Source organism: Cherax quadricarinatus, chromosome 14 (assembly GCF_038502225.1).
Source record: "Cherax quadricarinatus isolate ZL_2023a chromosome 14, ASM3850222v1, whole genome shotgun sequence".
Classification (NCBI taxonomy): domain Eukaryota; kingdom Metazoa; phylum Arthropoda; class Malacostraca; order Decapoda; family Parastacidae; genus Cherax; species Cherax quadricarinatus.
Genome location: NC_091305.1, coordinates 39037541 through 39055359, shown reverse-complemented (window position 1 = coordinate 39055359; position 17819 = coordinate 39037541). Strand labels below are relative to the sequence as shown.

General features: G+C 46.5%; 1 protein-coding gene across 1 annotated transcript in view; it reads right to left on the bottom strand.

Annotated features, from left to right (window-relative positions):
- The window catches only part of LOC128694985 (nuclear hormone receptor FTZ-F1), a 189069-nt gene extending 175308 nt beyond the window's left edge, over nt 1-13761 (bottom strand). Inside the window, exon 1 of the mRNA XM_070084961.1 lies at nt 12808-13761. Coding sequence (XP_069941062.1) covers nt 12808-13357 — 550 coding nt within the window. The 5' untranslated portion in view covers nt 13358-13761. The remainder of the gene's footprint in view (nt 1-12807) is intronic.
- Nucleotides 13762-17819: the final 4058 nt, after the last annotated feature.

The following is a 17819-nucleotide window of genomic DNA, read 5'->3' as shown; positions in this document are numbered from 1 at the left end:
TTTTATCTAAGTCTGCTGTGATACCAAGCTGTAGCTAGTGTTTTTATCTATGTCTGCTGTGATACCAAGCTGTGGCTAGTGTTTATATCTATGTCTGCTGTGATACCAAGATGTGGCTAGTATTTATATCTATGTCTGCTGTGATACCAAGCTGTGGCTAGTGTTTATATCTATGTCTGCTGTGATACCAAACTGTGGCTAGTGTTTATATCTACGTCTGCTGTGATACCAAGCTGTGGCTAGTGTTTTTATCTAAGTCTGCTGTGATATCAAGCTGTGGCTAGTGTTTATATCTATGTCTGCTGTGATACCAAGCTGTGGCTAGTGTTTTTATCTAAGTCTGCTGTGATACCAAGCTGTGGCTAGTGCTTTTATCTAAGTCTGCTGTGATATCAAGCTGTGGCTAGTGTTTATATTATGTCTGCTGTGATACCAAGCTGTGGCTAGTGTTTTTATCTAAGTCTGCTGTGATACCAAGCTGTGGCTAGTGTTTATATCTATGTCTGCTGTGATACCAAGCTGTGGCTAGTGTTTTTATCTAAGTCTGCTGTGATACCAAGCTGTGGCTAGTGCTTTTATCTAAGTCTGCTGTGATATCAAGCTGTGGCTAGTGTTTATATTATGTCTGCTGTGATACCAAGCTGTGGCTAGTGTTTATATCTATGTCTGCTGTGATACCAAGCTGTGGCTAGTGTTTATATCTATGTCTGCTGTGATACCAAGATGTGGCTAGTGTTTATATCTATGTCTGCTGTGATACCAAGGTGTGGCTAGTGTTTATATCTATGTCTGCTGTGATACCAAGCTGTGGCTAGTGTTTATATCTACGTCTGCTGTGATACCAAGCTGTGGCTAGTGTTTATGTCTATGTCTGCTGTGATACTAAGCTGTGGCTAGTGTTTATATCTATGTCTGCTGTGATACCAAGCTGTGGCTAGTGTTTATATCTATGTCTGCTGTGATACCAAGATGTGGCTAGTGTTTATATCTATGTCTCCTGTGATACCAAGCTGTGGCTAGTGTTTATATCTATGTCTGCTGTGATACCAAGCTGTGGCTAGTGTTTATATCTACGTCTGCTGTGATACCAAGCTGTGGCTAGTGTTTTTATCTAAGTCTGCTCTGATACCAAGCTGTGGCTAGTGTTTATATCTATGTCTGCTGTGATACCAAGCTGTGGCTAGTGTTTTTATCTAAGTCTGCTGTGATACCAAGCTGTGGCTAGTGTTTTTATCTAAGTCTGCTGTGATATCAAGCTGTGGCTAGTGTTTATATCTATGTCTGCTGTGATACCAAGCTGTGGCTAGTGTTTTTATCTAAGTCTGCTGTGATACCAAGCTGTGGCTAGTGTTTTTATCTAAGTCTGCTTTGATACCAAGCTGTGTCTAGTGTTTATATCTATGTCTGCTGTGATACCAAGCTGTGGCTAGTGTTTTTATCTAAGTCTGCTGTGATACCAAGCTGTGGCTAGTGTTTATATCTATGTCTGCTGTGATACCAAGCTTTGTCTAGTGTTTTTATCTAAGTCTGCTGTGATACCAAGCTGTGGCTAGTATTTTTATCTAAGTCTGCTGTGATATCAAGCTGTGGCTAGTGTTTATATCTATGTCTGCTGTGATACCAAGCTTTGGCTAGTGTTTTTATCTAAGTCTGCTGTGATACCAAGCTGTGGCTAGTGTTTTTATCTAAGTCTGCTGTGATATCAAGCTGTGGCTAGTGTTTATATATATGTCTGCTGTGATACCAAGCTGTGGCTAGTGATTTTATCTAAGTCTGCTGTGATACCAAGCTGTGGCTAGTGTTTATATCTATGTCTGCTGTGATACCAAGCTGTGGCTAGTGTTTATATCTAAGTCTGCTGTAATACCAAGCTGTAGCTAGTGTTTATATCTAAGTCTGCTGTGATACCAAGGTATGGCTAGTGTTTATATCTAAGTCTGCTGTGATACCAAGTTGTGGCTAGTGTTTATATCTATGTCTGCTGTGATACCAAGTTGTGGCTCGTGTTTATATCTATGTCTGCTGTGATACCAAGCTGTGGCTAGTGTTTATATCTATGTCTGCTGTGATACCAAGCTGTGCTAGTGTTTATATCTATGTCTGCTGTGATACCAAGCTGTGACTAGTGTTTATATCTAAGTCTGCTGTGATACCAAGTTGTGGCTAGTGTTTATATCTAAGTCTGCTGTGATACCAAGCTGTGGCTAGTGTTTATATCTAAGTCTGCTGTGATACCAAGCTGTGGCTAGTGTTTATATCTATGTCTGCTGTGATACCAAGCTGTGGCTAGTGTTTATATCTATGTCTGCTGTGATACCAAGCTGTGGCTAGTGTTTATATCTATGTCTGCTGTGATACCAAGCTGTGGCTAGTGTTTATATCTATGTCTGCTGTGATACCAAGCTGTGGCTAGTGTTTATATCTATGTCTGCTGTGATACCAAGCTGTGGCTAGTGTTTATATCTATGTCTGCTGTGATACCAAGCTGTGGCTAGTGTTTATATCTAAGTCTGCTGTGATACCAAGCTGTGGTTAGTGTTTATATCTATGTCTGCTGTGATACCAAGCTGTGGCTAGTGTTTATGTCTGCTGTGTGGATGATACCAAGCTGTGGCTAGTGTTTATGTCTGCTGTGTGGATGATACCAAGCTGTGGCTAGTGTTTATGTCTGCTGTGTGGATGATACCAAGCTGTGGCTAGTGTTTATGTCTGCTGTGTGGATGATACCAAGCTGTGGCTAGTGTTTATGTCTGCTGTGTGGATGATACCAAGCTGTGGCTAGTGTTTATATCTATGTCTGCTGTGATACCAAGCTGTGGCTAGTGTTTATATCTTTGTCTGCTGTGATACCAAGCTGTGGCTAGTGTTTATATCTATGTCTGCTGTGATACCAAGCTGTGGCTAGTGTTTATATCTATGCTGTGAGAATGAGAAAGAGTCAACTAATCAGCATCATGTCTTGGTACTCAACTTTTCACTTTGTTAAGGCTCGAGTTTGTTTACTCCTACATTTTGTTCTATATTTGATAGAAATGGAATATACATTTGCCTATATTACTTGGTATACATGTTGCTCTCATGTTATTGCTATCACTCCACCATCACATTTGTTAAATATTCTAAGTGTTGACTACATCTGCGTTTTGGTTTCCTTCCAAAGTTTCTGTATTTTTGTTATAATGGTTTAGTAGTTGTGAGAAGCCTCATCTTCCTGTTTTAAATCCATGTTAACTTGGCTTGTGTAGATCATTCTCTTCCATAAAGTTTGTAATGTGGAGTCTCGTCAACTTTTCAAAAAGCTTTATAATGAGTGATGTTATTGGTACTGGTGAGTAATTCTTGATCAGAACTCAGTTGTCTCCTTTGTGTAAATAAACTATTTCTGTACTTTTTAAGATCTCTGGTATTTCACCTGGATCTAAGAGAATACTGAGTGCTCATGTTAGTTGTATTTTGCTCTTAGTTATCAGTGAAGAGTTCCATGAAGAGGCCCAGGAGCTACATGTGGGGCCAGAGTGTTTGTTTCTTTTGAGAATTCAGGTGTATTTGTGCTAATGACTTGTAGGGCGGACAGAGGTAACGGAGAAATGACAAATGTGTTCCTCTCTACCTTCATTGATTTATGTTCATCCATAAAAAAATCGCTCATTTCTTTCTTTCATCATCAGTGTTTGATGTCTTGAGTAATGGGTCAGTTCTTGACCGGGAATTCCCGGACATCTATTTTTTTTTCCAATGCGCTTCCAGCCTCTTGCATGTATATTTAAATTTCTATTGTATACTGATGTCTATCTTTATTTCCTTGTGACATTAGGTAACACTAACATAACCTCATTCCACCTTTGTGGAGTGAGGTTCTATCAATGGTTTTTAGCGAGAGTGGGACGACTCCCGCGTCGTGATAATGGGTATTTGTAATTTTCGAGGAATATAGACCTGGAGTAGAGTATATGGTAATATTATCAGTGGCTTAAGCCGAGGAAGGTCGGAGTTATGTCAAGAATTATGGAGATGCCTGCAGAGTTTTGAGACTCATCTACGAAAAACTCACTTCGATTGTCACTTCTTTATTGTGAACAATGGCTCAGTGAACAGTCACACTGTGACGTCTCAGCTCAACATGTTTCTTACAAGCTCTTCACACAAGTTTGTGTTCAACTTTTTCAAACACTGGTGTAGGTTCTCTCAGTAGAACCTTAATAGATTGTGTTCAACTTTTCCAAACACTCACTGGTGGAGGTTCTCTCAGTGTTCAACTTTTCCAAACACTGGTGAGGGGTTCAGGCTGCTCATGACAGTTTTTTCCAAGTAGCGTCTAACAGTTTTTGTTTATTTTGTTCCCGTCAATTCTTAGATTATTAAAGTTTAATTTAGTGAGTATATCTTCTTGCTGACTATTTCTGGAGTTATTCACCATTGAATGTAAATTTGCCTGTACTTTACTAAGTCTGAGATCAGAGTACATTGTTCTGTCATAATGTCTCATTACTTCCTCATTGTTCATGAAGAACAAGTCTCGTGTGTTTCCAGTTTTAGTAAGTCCTGTTATCTGTTGCTTCAAAACAACGCTTCACAGAGCCCCGTTAGCTCACTGTTATGTATCTGTTGAGCTAAGGTACTGTACCTAGTACAGTGTTTCTGTCTGCCAGCTGCCATTTTTGCATTTGCTACGTATTACAATGTGTGGAGATGCCAGACTTTGGTGTTACAATGTGTGGAGGTCCCAGACCTTGGTGTTACACTGTGTGGAGGTCCCAGACTTTGGTGTTACACTGTGTGGAGGTCACCAGACCTTGGTGTTATACTGTGTGGAGGTCCCAGACCTTAGCCTTACAATGTGCGCAGCCATTTTTTATAATTTGAGATGCAAAACCTTAATATAACAATGTGAGGAGGTGCTGGATCTTGGTGTTACACTGTGTGGAGGTGCCAGGACTTACTGTTACAATGTGTGGGGTGCTAAACCTTGGTGTTACACTGAATGGAGGTGCTAGTCCTTGGTGTTACATTGCGGAGGTGATAAACCTTGGTTTTACACCATGGGTAAGTATCAGAACGTGGTGTTACACTGTGTGGATGTGTCATTTTATGACACTGTGGAAATGCCAAAAGTTCGCATTACACTGTATGGATGTGCCACATCTTACTGTTACACTGTGTGAAGATGCCAAACATTGATGTTACACTATGTGGAATTGTCAGACCTTGGTGGCAGTGTTACACTGTAGAGTTGCCAGACACTGGTATGATACTGTGTGGAAGTGTTAATGATTGGTATTACACTGCGTGGAAATACCAGAACTTAGTGTTACACTGTGTAGAAATTCCAGACTTTGGGTTACACGATATGGAGACGCCACACCAGGGCCTGGTAGTACCAGGGCCTGGTAGTACCAGGGCCTGGTGTTAACTATGTAGAGATGCCACACCTGGTGTAATAATATGGAAGTGTCATAACTTGATGTTAAACTTTGTGGAGGTATCAGACCTTGTGTTACAATGTGTGATGCCAGCCATTAGTGTTAAACTGTGCGAAGATGTCAGACTTTGTCTTGCACTGTGTGAAGGTGCAGACATTGATGTTACAATGTGTGAATATGATAGACCACACTTTCTTACACTATGTGGTGGTGTCCGAATTTGGTGTTACATTGTGAGAAGGTTCCAGACCTTGGTATTACACTATGTGGAGGTTTCAGACCTTGGTCTTACACTGTGTGGATGTATTAAACCTTGGTGCTACACTGTGTGGAGGTAACAGACCTTGGTGTTACACTGTGTGGATGTATTAGACCTTGGTCTTACACTGTGTGGAGGTATTAGATATTGGTCTTACACTGTGTGGAGATATTAAATCTTGGGGTTACACTGCGTGCACGCACTAGACCTTGGTGTTACACTGTGTAAAGGTACCAGACTTTTTGTGTTACACTATGTGGAGGTATTAGACCTTGGTGTTACACTGTGTGGATGTACCAGACCTTGGTGTTACACTGTGTGGAGGTACCATATATTGGCCTTACAATGTGTGGAGATATTAAATCTTGGGGTTACACTGCGTGGACGCACTAGACCTTGGTGTTACACTGTGTAAAGGTACCAGACTTTTTGTGTTACACTATGTGGAGGTATTAGACCTTGGTGTTACACTGTGTGGATGTATAACACCTTGGTGTTACATTTTGTGGAGGTACCAGACCTTGTTAAACAGTGTGGAGGGGCCAGACCTTGATTTGACACTGTGTGGAGGCACCAGACATTGATGTTACAGTGTACGGAGGTACCCGACCTTGATGTTACACTGTGTGGAGGTATCATATCTTGGCCTTACAGTGTGTGGAGGTATTAGATCTTGGTGTTACACTGTGTGGAGGTACCAGACCTTGCTGTTACACTGTGTGGAGGTAGCAGACATTGGCGTTACACTGTGTCGAGGTATCAGACCTTGGTGTTACACTGTGTGGGGGCAGTAGATTTTGGTGTTACACTGTGTGTAGGCAGCAGACCTAGGCGTTAAAATGTGCAGGGGTGTCATACCTTGGTGTTACACTGTGTGGAGGTATTAGACCTTAGTGTTACACTGTGTGGAGGCACCAGACCTTGATCTTACACTGAGTGATGCTGCCATACCTTGGTCTTACACTATGTGGAGGTACCAGACCTTGATGTTACACTGTGTGGAAGGACCAGACCTTGGTGTTACACTGTGTGGAAGGACCAGACCTTGGTTTGACACTGTGTAGAGGTACCAGACCTTGGTGTTACGCTGTGTGGAGGTGCCAGACCTTGGTTTGACACTGTGTGGAGGTCCCAGACCTTGGTTTGACACTGTGTGGAGGTACCAGACATTGGTGTTACACTGTGTGGAGGTACCAGGCCTCGGTTTGACACTGTGTGGAGGTACGAGAACTTGGTTTGACACTGCGTGAAGGTACCAGACCTTGGTGTTACACTGTGTGGAGGTACCAGACCTTGGTGTTACACCGTGGAGGTACCAGTCCTTGGTGTTACACTGTGCGTAGGTCCCAGACCTTGGTGTTACACTATGTGGAGGTACCAGACCTTGGTGTTACACTAGGTGGAGGTACCAGACCTTGGTGTTACACTGTGTGGAGATACCAGACCTTTATGTTACACTGTGTGGAGGTACCAGACCTTGGTTTGACACTGTGTGGAGGTACCAGACCTTGGTGTGACAATGTGTGGAGGTACCAGACCTTGGTGTGACACTGTGTGGAGGTACCAGACCTTGGTGCGACACTGGAGGTACCAGACCTTGGTGTTACACTGTGTGGAGGTACCAGACATTGGTGTTACACTGTGTGGAGGTAGCAGACTTTGGTGTTACACTGTGTGGAGGTTTCTGACCTTGGTGTTACACCGTTTGGAGGTACCAGACGCTGGTGTTACACTGTGTGGAGGTACCAGACCTTGGTGTTACACTGTGTGGAGTTACCAGACCTTGGTGTTACACAATGTGGAGGTACCAGACCTTGGTGTTACACTGTGTGGAGTTACCAGACCTTGGTTTAACACTGTGTGGAGGTACCAGACCTTGTGACACTGTGTGGAGGTACCAGACCTTGGTGTGACACTGTGTGGAGGTACCAGACCTTGGTGTGACACTGTGTGGAGGTACCAGACCTTGGTGTGACACTGTGTGATGGTACCAGACCTTGGTGTGACACTGTGTGGAGGAACCAAACCTTGTTGTTACACTGTGTGTAGGTCCCAGACCTTGGTGTTACACTGTGTGTAGGTAGCAGACCTTGGTGTTACACTGTGTGTAGGTAGCAGACCTTGGTGTTACACTGTGTGGAGGAACCATACCTTGTTGTTACACTGTGTGGAGGTACCAGACCTTGGTGTTACACTGTGTGGAGGTACCAGACCTTGGTGTTACACTGTGTGGAGGTACCAGACCTTGGTGTTACACTGTGTGGAGGTACCAGACCTTGGCGGGACACTGTGTGGAGGTACCAGACCTTGGTGTTACACTGTGTGGAGGTAGCAGACCCTGGTGTTACATTGTGTGTAGGTAGCAGACCTTGGCATTACACTGTGTGTAGGTAGCAGACCTTGGTGTTACACTGTGTGTAGGTAGCAGACCTTGGTGTTACACTGTGTATAGGTAGCAGACCTTGGTGTTACACTGTGTGGAGGTACCAGGCCTTGGTGTTACGCTGTGTGGAGGTACCAGACCTTAGTGTTACACTGTGTGGAGGTACCAGACATTGGTGTTACACTGTGTGGAGGTACCAGGCCTCGGTTTGACACTGTGTGGAGGTACGAGAACTTGGTTTGACACTGCGTGGAGGTACCAGACCTTGGTGTTACACTGTGTGGAGGTACCAGACCTTGGTGTTACACCGTGGAGGTACCAGTCCTTGGTGTTACACTGTGCGTAGGTCCCAGACCTTGGTGTTACACTATGTGGAGGTACCAGACCTTGGTGTTACACTAGGTGGAGGTACCAGACCTTGGTGTTACACTGTGTGGAGGTACCAGACCTTTGTGTTACACTGTGTGGAGGTACCAGACCTTGGTTTGACATGTGTGGAGGTACCAGACCTTGGTGTGACAATGTGTGGAGGTACCAGACCTTGGTGTGACACTGTGTGGAGGTACCAGACCTTGGTGCTACACTGGAGGTACCAGACCTTGGTGTTACACTGTGTGGAGGTACCAGACATTGGTGTTACACTGTGTGGAGGTAGCAGACTTTGGTGTTACACTGTGTGGAGGTTTCTGATCTTGGTGTTACACTGTTTGGACATACCAGACGTTGCTGTTACACTGTGTGGAGGCACCAGACTTTGATGTTACACTATGTGGAGGTATCAGACCTTGGTGTTACACTGTGTGGAGGTACCAGACCTTGGTGTTACACTGTGTGGAGTTACCAGACCTTGGTTTAACACTGTGTGGAGGTGCCAGACCTTGTTGTGACACTGTGTGGAGGTACCAGACCTTGATGTGACACTGTGCGGAGGTACCAGACCTTGGTGTGACACTGTGTGGGGGTACCAGACCTTGTTGTTACACTGTGTGGAGGAACCAGACCTTGTTGTTGCACTGTGTGGAGGTAGCAGACCTTGGTGTTACACTGTGTGTAGGTAGCAGACCTTGGTGTTACACTGTGTGTAGGTAGCAGACCTTGGTGTTACACTGTGTGTAGGTAGCAGACCTTGGTGTTACACTGTGTGGAGGTGCCAGACATTGGTGTTACACCGTGTGGAGGTACCAGACCTTGGTGTTACACTGTGTGTAGGTAGCAGACCTTGGTGTTACACTGTGTGGAGGTACCAAACCTTGGTGTTACACTGTGTGGAGGTACCAGACCTTGGCGGGACACTGTGTGGAGGTACCAGACCTTGGTGTGACACTGTGTGGAGGTAGCAGACCTTGGTGTTACATTGTGTGTAGGTAGCAGACCTTGGTATTACACTGTGTGTAGGTAGCAGACCTTGGTGTTACACTGTGTGTAGGTAGCAGACCTTGGTGTTACACTGTGTATAGGTAGCAGACCTTGGTGTTACACTGTGTGGAGGTACCAGGCCTTGGTGTTACGCTGTGTGGAGGTACCAGACCTTAGTGTTACACTGTGTGGAGGTACCAGACCTTGGTGTGACACTACAAGAGAACAACCATGCACACTCAGACATGGTTGTGTGGAAAGTAAAAGGTACTGGAAGGTTGTATCAGTATGTGGATGGCAGAGTTGCAACTGACTTGTAATGGCTCTCTGTGTAGCATGTTAATACACCACACCTGCTGCTGTATATTTGTATATCGCACTGAGTCCCACATACTCACCAAGAGTACTACACACTTATCATGGGTCACACACTCATCATGGATCTGACAATCATTGTGGGTCCTATACACTCATGATGAGTCACAAACTCATCATGGGTCCTACACACTCATGGGTCACACACTCATCATGGGTCACACGCTCATCATGGGTCACACACTCATCGTGGGTCCTACACACTCATCATGGGTCCTACACACTCATGGGTCACACACTCATCATGGGTCACACGCTCATGGGTCACACACTCATCGTGGGTCCTACACACTCATCATGGGTCCTACACACTCATGGGTCATACACTCATCATGGGTCACACGCTCATGGGTCCTACACACTCATCGTGGGTCCTATACACTCATCATGGGTCCTACACACTCATCATGGGTCACACATTCATCATGGGTCACACATTCATCATGGGTCCTACACACTCATCATGGGTCCTGCACACTCATCATGGATCTGACAATCATCATGGATCCTATACACTCATGATGGATCACAAACTTATCATGGGTCCTACGCAATCATCATGGGTCACACAATCATGGGTAACACTCATCATGGGTCACACACCATGGGTCCTACACATCATGGGTCACACACTCATCATGGGTCACACACTCATCATGGGTCACACACTCATCATGGGTCACACACTCATCATGGGTCACACACTCATCATGGGTCACACACTCATCATGGGTCACAGGAGCTCGGACTCGACCCCCGCAACCTCAACTAGGTGAGTACACTCATCATGGGTCACACACTCATCATGGGTCACACACTCATCATGGGTCACACACTCATCATGGGTCACACACTCATCTTGATAACATGAGAAATACAGCTGTGATAACCTTCTGTTTATCCGCAGTCATCAGTCTACACCTAGGTGGAGCCTGACTACACCTAGGTGGAACGTAACTACACCTAGGTGGAACGTAACTACACCTAGGTGGAGCCTAACTACACCTAGGTGGAGCCTGACAACACCTAGGTGGAGCCTGACAACATTTAGGTGGAGACCGACTACACCTAGGTGAAGCCTGACTACGCCTAGGTGGAGACTGACTACACCTAGTGGAGACTGACTACACCTAGGTGAGGCCGGACTACGCCTAGTTGGAGCCTGACTACACCTAGGTGGAGACTGACTACACCTAGGTGAAGCCTGACTACGCCTAGGTGGAACCTGACTACACCTAGGTGGAGCCTGACTACACCTAGGTGGAGCCTGGCTACGCCTAGGTGGAGCCTGACTAGATAAGATAAGATAAGATAAGATTTCGTTCGGATTTTTAACCGCGGAGGGTTAGCCACCCAGGATAACCCAAGAAAGTCAGTGCGTCATCGAGGACTGTCTAACTTATTTCCATTGGGGTCCTTAATCTTGTCCCCCAGGATGCGACCCACACCAGTCGACTAACACCCAGGTACCTATTTGCTGCTAGGTGAACAGGACAATAGGTGTAAGGAAACATGTCGAAATGTTTCCACCCGCCGGGAATCGAACCCGGGCCCTCCGTGTGTGAAGCGGGAGCTTTAGCCACCAGGCCACCTAGGTGGAACCTGACTACACCTAGGTGGAGCCTGACTACACCTAGGTGGAGCCTGACTACACCTAGGTGGAGCCTGAATACGCCTAGGTGGAGCCTGACTACGCCTAGGAGTAGCCTGACTACAGTTAGGTGGAGCCTGACTACAGTTAGGTGGAGCCTGACTACAGTTAGGTGGAGCCTGACTACAGTTAGGTGGAGCCTGACTACACCTAGGTGGAGCCTGACTACACCTAGGTGGAGCCTGACTACGCCTAGGTGGAGCCTGACTACACCTAGGTGGAGCCTGACTACACCTAGGTGGACCCTGACTACACCTAGGTGGAGCCTGACTGCACCTAGGTGGAGCCTCACTAAACCTAGGTGGAGCCTGACTACACCTAGGTGGAGCCTGACTGCACCTAGGTGGAGCCTCACTAAACCTAGGTGGAGCCTCACTACACCTAGGAGAAGCCTGCCTACACCTAGGTGGAGACAAACAGAGGAGTGTGCTAGTTGCTGTATCTGGGGTAATGTTATACAACAGATGTTTGGTGCTGTAACACTGAGTGTAAGTGTTGTGTGAGGCTGTAACACTGAGTGTAAGTGTTGTGTGAGGCTGTAACACTGAGTGTAAGTGTTGTGTGAGGCTGTAACACTGAGTGTAAGTGTTGTGTGAGGCTGTAACACTGAGTGCAAGTGTTGTGTGAGGCTGTAACACTGAGTGCAAGTGTTGTGTGAGGCTGTAACACTGAGTGTAAGTGTTGTGTGAGGCTGTAACACTGAGTGTAAGTGTTGTGTGAGGCTGTAACACTGAGTGTAAGTGTTGTGTGAGGCTGTAACACTGAGTGCAAGTGTTGTGTGAGGCTGTAACACTGAGTGCAAGTGTTGTGTGAGGCTGTAACACTGAGTGTAAGAGTTGTGTGAGGCTGCAACACTGAGTGTAAGTGTTGTGTGAGGCTGTAACACTGAGTGTGTTGTGTGAGGCTGTAACACTGAGTGCAAGTGTTGTGTGAGGCTGCAACACTGAGTACAAGTGTTGTGTGAGGTAACACTGAGCGCAAGTGTTGTGTGAGGCTGTAACACTGAGTGTAAGTGTTGTGTGAGGTAACACTGAGTGTAAGTGTTGTGTGAGGCTGAAACACTGAGTGCAATGTTGCGTGAGGCTGTAACACTGAGTGTAAGTGTTGCATGAAGCAGTAACACTGAGTGTAAGTGTTGCATGAAGCAGTAACACTGAATATAAGTGTTGTGTGAGGCTGTAACACTGAGTGTAAATGTTGCGTGAGGCTGTAACACTGAGTGTAAGTGTTGCATGAAGCAGTAACACTGAATATAAGTGTTGTGTGAGGCTGTAACACTGAGTGTAAGTGTTGTGTGAGGCTGTAACACTGAGTATAAGTGCTGTGCAACACGTTACAAATAAGTTAAGTGGTACTGACTTACCTTCCAGTTTCATTCCTACTTCCAGACACTTCTGGAAGCGGCAGTACGGACATCTCTTTCTCTGTGTCTTGTCGATCTGACAGGAGCGGTCAGCCACGCAGGTGTATACCTTCTTGTTTTGTACAGTTCTCTTAAAGAATCCCTTACAGGACTCACAGGTGAGGAGACCGTAGTGGTAGCCAGACACTTTGTCCCCACACACCGGGCAGAGTTCCTCTATGCCCTCCTTGGTGTCGGGCATGTCCGTCAGCGAAGTGTAGTCCAAGGTGGTCGTCGCTACCCCAGGAAACAAACCAGAGTCTATTAGAGTGGGAGTCATGTTGTTACTGGTAACGTTACTGGTTATTGTATTGGTGGAGACAGTGGAGTTCACTACTCCACCTGCGGTAGTAATATGTGTATAGGTGGGCGATAGTGCACTAGTAGCTATACCCATACCCACCCCACTCATATCTACACTCATGGGAGCAGCAGAGATTGTCAGCTGCCCAAACTGGGGAGACAAGTTAAAGTTTTGCACTGATATAGGAAGCTCCATGTCTGAGAGCATTCTCACACACACCACTCACCAGATATATAATTCCTGGCTAGGATATGTACGCACTGAGAGTATCACTGCTATCACTGTTTCACTGTTGAGATGTAATAAGCACAAGGAGCGGCGCACATGGCGCACAACACACGCGCTCAGGGCTCTCTCAGCACACTGTGCTCGCCGCACCAACGCTGCCGAGCGCCAGTAAAGAGTGAAAGTTAGAACTGCTCGCTTGACCTAAATTATCCCGCTCTAACGGGGTCTATGTTAGCTCTGAGGTAACCGTGCGTGTGTGTGTGTGTGTGTGTGTGTGTCGTGTGTGTGTGTGTGTGTGTAGAGGAGCGGGGAGGGGTGTGTGCGTGAGTGTGTGCGCGCACTGCTCATACATACACACACCCACCACCCGGTCTAGTCACTCTCACACTAACCTACTGACCCACTTCTATACAACGTGGGCCGCGCTACCAACAATGTCTTATCCCACACCCCCTCCCTCCCTCCCTCCCTCCATCACCAACACAGTTTCTCCTCTCCACCACTTTCATTTACTACAGCTACGGGAGGCGTCACTAAGATTCACTCTTCACTACGCTAATCCAGCAGGTAGTGCTGGGTCACCCATACACGAGGCAGGTGTTAAGACATAACCAGCCTCAACATACACGAGGCAGGTGTTAAGACATAACCAGCTTCAACATACACGAGGCAGGTGTTAAGACATAACCAGCTTCAACATACACGAGGCAGGTGTTAAGACATAACCAGCCTCAACATACACGAGGCAGGTGTTAAGACATAACCAGCCTCAACATACACGAGGCAGGTGTTAAGACATAACCAGCCTCAACATACACGAGGCAGGTGTTAAGACATAACCAGCTTCAACATACACGAGGCAGGTGTTAAGACATAACCAGCTTCAACATACACGAGGCAGGTGTTAAGACATAACCAGCTTCAACATACACGAGGCAGGTGTTAAGACATAACCAGCTTCAACATACACGAGGCAGGTGTTAAGACATAACCAGCCTCAACATATCTTGACGTGGCGTCCTTTCTTGTACACTGGACACCTTACCAAAACTGTCATATAAACTATATACATCCGTACCTATACAAACACAACCAAAGTAAAAAAAATAGTGAAAGTCAAAATTCAATATTTTTCTTTTCACTGCTGTTTTGCATCTTAGATCACTTCTTCACCTCTACTCCATAATATATATATATATATATATATACATATAAATATACATATATATATATATATATATATATATATATAAACAAGGTGTATTTTCAGTGGGTCAGCGAGTGTTGGTAAGGGTCAGGAATCCGTGAGAATCTCAAGGAAGAAGCGAACTTAGAAGCATGAGATCAACCACACCAGGTGTGACACTATAGCAGCCACACCAGGTGTGACACTGCATCAACCACACTAGGTGTGACACTGCAGCAATCACACCAGGTGTGACACTGCAGCAATCACACCAGGTGTGACACTAGCAACCGCACCAGGTGTGACACTGCATCAACCACACCAGGTGTGACACTGCATCAACCAAACCAAGTGTGACACTGCATCAATCGCACCAGGTGTGACACTGCATCAACCACACCAGGTGTGACGCTGCATCAACCACACCAGGTGTGACACTGCATCAACCACACTAGGTGTGACACTGCAGCAATCACACCAGGTGTGACACTGTAGCAACCACACCAGGTGTGACTGCATCAACCACACCAGGTGTGACACTGCATCAACCAAACCAGGTGTGACACAGCATCAACCACACCAGGTGTGACACTGCATCAACCACACCAGGTGTGACACTGCATCAACCACACCAGGTGTGACACTGCATCAACCACACTAGGTGTGACACTGCAGCAATCACACCAGGTGTGACACTGCAGCAATCACACCAGGTGTGACACTGTAGCAACCGCACCAGGTGTGATACTGCATCAACCACACCAGGTGTGACACAGCAGCAATCACACCAGGTGTGACACTGCATCACCCACACCAGGTGTGACATTGCATCAACCACACTATGTGTGACACTGCAGCAATCACACCAGGTGTGACACTGCATCAACCACACCAGGTGTGACACTGCAGCAACCACACCAGGTGTGACACTGTAGCAACTACACCAGGTGTGACACTGTAGGAACCGCACCAGGTGTGACACTGCATCAACCACACCAGGTGTGACACTGTAGCAATCAAACAAGGTGTGACACTGCATCAACCACACCAGGTGTGACACTGCAGCAATCACACCAGGTGTGACACTGTAGCAACCACATCAGGTGTGACACTGCATCAATCACTCCAGGTGTGACACTGCATCAATCACACCAGGTGTCATACTGTAGCAACCACACCAGGTGTTATGCTCTGACATAATAGGTGACAGGAATGACACGTGACACACCCGGTGTCAGGAATGACATCCGACACACCTGGTGTCAGGAATGATACCTGACACAACAGTTGTCAAGAATAACACCTGACACACTCTAGTTGTTTGGAATGACACCTGACACACAGCAGGTGTCATAAATGACACCTGACACAGGTTTCAGAAATGACACCTGACATACACCTGGGGCCAGGAATTACACTTGACACATTGTGTCATGACACCTGACACACATCAGGTGTCAGGATTGACACCTGACACACATCAGGTGTCAGGATTGACACCTGACACACACCAGTTGGCAGGAAAGACAAATGACGCACACCTGGCGTCAAGAATGGCACCTGATACATCAGTTGTCAGGAATGACACCAGACACACCAGGTGTCAGGACTGACACCTGACACACACAAGTTGTCAGGAATGACAAATGACACACACCTGGTGTCAAGAATGACACCCGATACATCAGTTGTCAGGAATGACACCTGACAGATACCTGGTGTCAAGAATGACACCTTATACATCAGTTGTCAGGTATGACACCTGACAGATACCTGGTGTCAAGAATGACACCTAACAGATACCTGGTGTCAAGAATGACACCTGACAGATACCTGGTGTCAGGAATGACACCTGGCAGATACCTGGTGTCAAGAATGACACCTGACAGATAGCTTGTGTCAAGAATGACACCTGACAGATACCTGGTGTCAAGAATGACACCTGATACATCAGTTGTCAGGAATGACACCTGACACACCAGTCGTCAGGAATGACAACTGACACACCAGGTGTTAAGACTGACACCTGACACACACCAGTTGTCAAGACTGACACCTGACACAAAACAGTTTTTAGGAAAGACACCAGACACACTCCAGTTGTCATGAATGACACCCGACACACCAGTTGTCAGGAATGACACCCGACACACACCAGTTGTCAGGAATGACACCTGACACACCATTTTTCGGGAATGACACCTGACAGACACCTAGTGCCAAGAATGACATCTGAAACATCAGTTGTCAGGAATGACACCTGACACATCAGATGTCAGGAATGACACCTGACACACCAGGTGTTAGGAATGACGCTTGACACACTAGGAGTCAGGAATCACACTAGGTGTCGGGAATCACACCTGACGCACACTTGGTTTTAGGAATGACACCTGACACCAGGTGTCAAGAATAACACCTGACACACTATGTGTCAGGAATCACACCTGACACACCTGGTGTCAGGAAAGACACCTGACATACACCTGGTGTCAGGAATGACACCTGACATACACTGTGTCAGGAATGACACCTGACACACCAGCTGTCAGGAATGACACCTGGTATACACCTCGTGTAAGGTATGACACCTGACATACACCTGGTGTCAGGAATGACACCTGACATACACCTGGTGTCAGGAATGACACCTGACATACACCTGGTGTCAGGAATGATACCTGACACACCAGGTGTCAGGAATGACACCTGACATACACCTGGTGTCAGGAATGACACCTGACACACCAGGTGCCAAGACTTCTCAACGAAAGCGAGAGACGTTAGCACCTCTCTGCCATTCCCCATCACCCCCTCCTCTCCTCCCCTCCCTCCTCTCCTACCCTTCCCCTCCCCTCCTCTCCTACCCCTCCCCTCCTCTCATGCCCCTCCCCTCCTCTCTTACCCCTTCCCTGTTCCCTCCATCCCTCCCTCCCCTCCCCCTCACTCTCACTTCTTGTAACGAAATGGTTACACCCGCAGTGTGCTGCTGGGAGACTTCAGTAGTGTCAGCCTGAGCTGAGAGACTTCAGTAGTGTCAGCCTGAGCTGACAGACTTCAGTAATGTCAGCCTGAGGTGGGAGACTTCAGTAATGTCAGCCTGAGGTGGGAGACTTCAGTAATGTCAGCCTGAGGTGGGAGACTTCAGTAATGTCAGCCTGAGGTGGGAGACTTCAGTAGTGTCAGCCTGAGCTGAGAGATTTCAGTAGTGTCAGCCTGAGCTGACAGACTTCAGTAATGTCAGCCTGAGGTGGG